This window comes from Aythya ferina (genome assembly GCF_964211825.1).
Source record: "Aythya ferina genome assembly, chromosome: 3".
Taxonomy (NCBI): domain Eukaryota; kingdom Metazoa; phylum Chordata; class Aves; order Anseriformes; family Anatidae; genus Aythya; species Aythya ferina.
The window spans coordinates 113,821,216-113,826,494 of NC_140298.1; the positions used below are offsets into that span (position 1 = coordinate 113,821,216).

The 5,279-nt window shown below is 52.2% G+C and overlaps 1 protein-coding gene across 1 annotated transcript; it reads right to left on the reverse strand.

Annotated features, from left to right (window-relative positions):
• On the reverse strand, positions 1 to 4,640 carry LOC311434870 (opsin-5-like; the record flags this gene model as incomplete). Its single annotated transcript, XM_084515345.1, has 4 exons — positions 1 to 348; positions 1,063 to 1,394; positions 1,992 to 2,285; positions 4,568 to 4,640. 4 exons carry the CDS (start codon positions 4,638 to 4,640, stop codon positions 1 to 3), a joined length of 1,047 nt encoding a protein of 348 aa, XP_084371471.1.
• Positions 4,641 to 5,279: the final 639 nt, after the last annotated feature.

Below are 5,279 nucleotides of genomic sequence, written 5' to 3' on the forward strand. Positions count from 1 at the left end.
TCAGTGAGCTGCAGCTCCCTGGTTCTCCACCTTTGCGGTGGAAGAGAGACGCACGTTGTCCCTCCCGCTCCACATCATCGAGACAGGATTTTCAGCGGAGGTGTCGGTGCTGAAGAAGTGCAGCCGCCAGCCCCAGCAGCACTGCAGCTGTTTGATTTCGCGGCGGAAAGTTTTGCTGAAGATGTAGTAGATGAAAGGGTTGTAGGCGGTTGAAGATTTGGCAAACAGGCACGGCAGCAGGGTGACAATGGGCTGCAGGGAATCGCTGGAGTTAAAGATGGACCAGAAGCTGGCTGCTGCGTATGGTGTCCATGAGCTCAGGAACCCAACCGAGATGAGCACGGCCATCTGCAAGGGAAACATGGCTTCAGCCCTTGGCTCGTACAAACCAGGCATGTGGTGGGTGGAAGAAACCATGACTGCCCTAGATGAAATACCTGAAACAGCCGTGACGTGAGCCTAGGTGACATGGGGCAGTGTGTATATTCTTTTATTCCCACTTGGCAGATACACGCCGTGGGATTCCTGCCTAACAGGGAGTTGTTCTCACCTCCTGACTCTACCTGCAGTGTGTCGTGGGGGAAGGAGCCCGAGCAGAAAGCACAGCCTATCGACTCACTGGCCTCTGGAGTAAATTTTGCTCTTCCATGGGAAATGAGCAACCAAAGTGCTTATTGAAAAATAATATATTAAATCAAACAAACAAAAAAAACTGTTTCTGTAGGAAATTTCTATGTAGCTCTCGCTCTGAAAACCCTTTCAGTCAATTAAAAATAGCTAGAAAGACAGGACAAGGCCTCCACCCCAACTGCAGCATGCATGGATCGAACAGCTATTCCAGCAGGACTGGAAATCTGTGTGTCCAAGAAAATCATGGGGTGTAACTGTCTAAAGAATCAAGCCATTGAACTGACAGTGTGTGGGCAAGACTGGAATCACATCTCCATCTTTTTCACTAACACCAGACACGTGTAATGAAGGGTTATGAGCAGACCAGGTGTGAGCAGAGTCTTTGCAGGCTCTTGATTACTTCAGACTCTTCTCATCACCAGGATAACTCACCAGTGTCAGCTTCTTCTCCAGTTTCGCTGCGTTGGGGATCCTGTCGATGTTCTGGATCTCTTGGTATGCCTTATGAACCTTCCAGGCGATTCCCAAGTAGCAGGCGACGATGGTCAGTGCAGGCAGGACTGTGCACAGGAGGAACATGCTCAGGATGAAGGAGAAGCCGTTGGAGGAGTTGTGGAATTTGCTCCAGGCTATTGTACAGGAGATGCCAAATGGCTCGGGGCCGTAGTAGCCCCAGCCTACCAAGGGCAGAATGGCCCAGAGCAAGGAGTAGAGCCAGATGAAAGCAATAAGGATGCGGACAGTGTTCTTGGTGATTTTGTTACCTGCAAGAAAGAGGAAGAATAAGTCCATACGGTTCTCACCTCAGCCATGTGGGTTTTGCCACGAGGTCTCCAGTAGAAGGACGCTCACTATAGATCTGCCTGGGCTGCTGCTGCAGTTCCCCAGTGGGTTTTCTTGAGAAATCAAACAGGCAGAGTCCATGGGTTGGGTGAGACATGAGTGCAGCCCTCAGAGCTGATTTAAAGTTTGCTAAGTCAGGCAGCTTTACAAGATCAAGCTGACCCAAAATGTACCATGATCCCAAACCAGGAATGCCAGAACACTCCTTCCTCTCAACTTTCAGTACCCCTGCTTGCAGACAAATAGGCAGATAAGACAGCCTGGTCCAGCAAAACACTTGGGATCTCCACCCTTAGGTCGTTGCATTTGGTATTACTGAGAGGTGAAAAGCCTCACTGTTTAACAGGGAATTCAATCAGATCCTTCTAGGGACATTAGAGGTTTGAAACTGAAGTAAAAGTTGAGACTTATTCCTACAGATATTGGACTGATGCTGCACACCATATTCAGCAAAGTGCCCCCTGAACACCGCATCCCACACGCCTCATAAGCAGGTTACCAGAGACGTGGTTACTCACTGTTCGTTTTGGAGGAATTGGTAACAAGGAAGCGAATCACGGCCATGGCACACAGCGTCATCATGCTGCAGACGCCGAAAAGGAAGCCCATCAGGGCGTAATACATGCAGGACGCATCCCCTCCCAGCCAGGCGTGGTTCCAGGCGGATGCAATGGCCAGCGGGTACATGCTGATCGCCATCCCCACATCTGCCACTGCCAGGTTGACCGTCAGCAGCTCCGGGGACTTCAGGAGGGAGGAGCGCTTCGCTGCTGTAGCGAGGACGGCTGAGTTTCCCAGGATGGTCAGGATGGCTGAAAGGGCAAAATGAGCACACAATATCACACAGTTAGCACACCCATGAAATGCCTGGCTGTACGAAAGACATGAACAATGCAAGTTAGCCTGGGACTGTGTCTTCCAAGCCAACGCTGCGTTGTGCTGATGCTTTGAAAACACGCTGGTGTCTATCTGCTATGCCCTGCTATGAAACTTCAGCTCTTGAGCTGAAGCAATCTCATTCTCTGAGATCAGCCCAGCAAAGTCAGCTGGAGGAGGTGAGGATGTACTCAGCTTGGCATCCTCAGCACAGCATCCTCTGTGATGCTTCAGCTACCCTCAGGCTGCAGCTCCTGCCTCCCTGGCAGGCTGGCACTTCCCAGCCAGGCTGTGTTTCTGCTGCGGAGCTGCTACAGCAGAGAGGGCTTCAGATTTACTTACTTCTCCTTCCTAAGGAAGCACTCCAGCCAGTGGGACTCTCACTGGTCCCCTCCTCCCGTCCGGTCCCGTCCACTTTCCCAAACTTTCCCTCTTTGCAGCCCATCTCCCACAGGAGTCCCAGCACCATCCTGCTGGGGGCTCTGAGCCACCTCACTAATCCATACGTGCTGGCCAAGCAGCCGAGCATCCCTACAAGCTGCAGTTCAGACTCCCTCACTATTCTGATGGTCTCGGGGTGCAGTGAGACAAAGCACAGAAATTGTTTTGCCAGAGGCATGCGGCAGACCAGAGGCTGCTTTGCAAAGGGACCTGTTGGACATGCATTATTCAGATGTGCCGCAGGGCTTCAAAGCATTCATGACAACTGTGTCAAAAGTCCACGCAGCAAACAACTCATTTTTCTTCAAGAGAGCATAGCATGGAGCTCTGCTTTGATCAAAAGTTTTCCTGAGAAGGTGTCCTCTAAAGTCAGAAGTGAAATAAGGAAACAGAAACAGATTCTGGCGTGTTCCCTCGCAGCTGGAGAAGCAGGAAGGCTGCATTTGCTCACACACAACACACGAATGAAGTGCCCACAGAGGAATGAATCAAGGGGCATGCAGCAGAACAGAATAAATGCATTAGCATAAATCCACAAGTGGGCACAGACATCAGAAGAAAGACTTAAACAGCACAGAGGGACCAATCTGAGACCCAAACTCCTTCCTTCCTTCATCTACTTGCTAACCCCATTGCTCACTCGGCACCTCTGGCTACTCCTGCAGAATTCCCCAGGGTGCCCCAGGATGCCCGCGGTGGCTGAGCATGGAAGGACTTGCTGGCAGAGCAACCTGTGGCGTGGTGGGAAGGACACCCCACCTCTGGGAGGAAAATGAGCACAGGTCACACCCACGAGAGCTCTAAGCACTATGCACGAGGGTTGAAGTCGTCCTTCCTCCTACCATCAGGTGCAAGCTTCAAGCCCCTACTTGTGCTGCATCTACACATTTCCTTCTCTGTAAGAAAGCAGCTGACACCCTGACTTGGAGTAAAACAACCCCCTTTTGTTGTTTTAGAGATATTAATTTGTCTCATGCTGAGCTCTCCTCTGCTGTCAGCACAATGGAGGGGACAGCACAGTGCAGGGCAGTGCATGGAGAAGCGTGCAAGAGCAGGGGTGAGGTGTGAAATCCTAAAGCCAGCACTGCTGCCTTTCTGTTAATTCACATTAAAAAATATATGCTGGTCTTTCTTAAATGTATCCCAGGCAGAGTTTTCAAACAAGCTGAAGGGGGGCAGGTGCTCACATCTCGGCACAATTCAGTTGCACTGCATGCCTAAAGCAAGTCAGCTCCTCTCCAAAGCTAAAGCCACAGCACTCACATCACCTGGGCACATGCAGCAAACAGGCAAGAAGGAAAATGCTCAACCAAAGCCATGCTGGGGCTGACTGGTACATAGCTCCGCTATTTGGAAACTCTTTGCTGTTTTATGCCACTTTATCCTACCACGACCCAGGTGCTTCCTGCATAATGCCAAGCCTCCCCCTACAAGGGTCACAACAGAGTTGCTCTCCCTGATCTCAGAAGCTGGGAGCCCCATCCCTCCATTCCCAGGCTGAGATGCCAATGTAAGGGGCAGGTGCCTTATTTTGACCACCCGTGGGGGCAAACTTGTGCCAGCAAGTCTTCAGCATCACAAGGGATTGCAAGGCTTAGAGGAGAGCTCGATCCAACTGGCAGGCGCTAAGCAGGGGAAGATGTGGGGACAGATTTTCCATCATTTCCCTCCAGCTTCCCTCGGAGCAGCCCATGCTGACCGCAGCATGGATGGGGGCAGCCCCGTCCTGCCCATCCCGAGGCGTGAAGCACCCCCAAACGATGAAGGCAGAACTCACCTATGAGCAGAAGAAAGACCCCAGCTCCGTAATCCACTACTGGGTGGAGTTTGGAAATGTAGTGCTCCTCCATGGTCCCCTCTGCAAGGTGGAGGCTTCAAACGGCAGGGGAGGTGGCTGTAGGAACAAAGAGGCTTTTCCTCATGGTTCGCCTGCAGTAAACCAGGCAGTTGGGTGCTGGCACTGCGCAGGGACCCTTCTGCTGCCTCCTCTCTCCCTTTCTGTGTGGCAGGGGAGAAGCCTGGAGTGAGAGAAAGGCTCCTTCCCTGGGGAGACGGAGTGAAGGCTGGGCACAGCCCCTGCCACGGTCCCGCCTGCCTGGCAGAGCATCTCCCCAGCCAGCCCCTCCTCTCACTCCGTTGCCTTGTCAAGCAACTTGACAATGCGAATCCCCTCGCAGGGCCATTGCTGAGCAGGAACAATTGCTGCTCGACCATCAGCAGCCCTGGGAAATAAACCCAGGCTGAAGGACGGTCGGGAGTTTTGTTTGCCAGCTGTGTGGCTGCGCAGGGGAAAGGCAAGGTTGGGATGGGGGGATGGCTGGGTTGAATTATTAGGGGGAAGCTGTTTGCTGCAGGGGTTCGGGAGGCTCACAGGGCCACTGAATGAAGGATTTTCAGAGCTGCCTACAGGACAAGTGGTACAGGCTCATCTGTCCATTTAGCTGGGCAGGTCTTGATTTACAGGTCCATAGTTGCAATGCCATTACCTT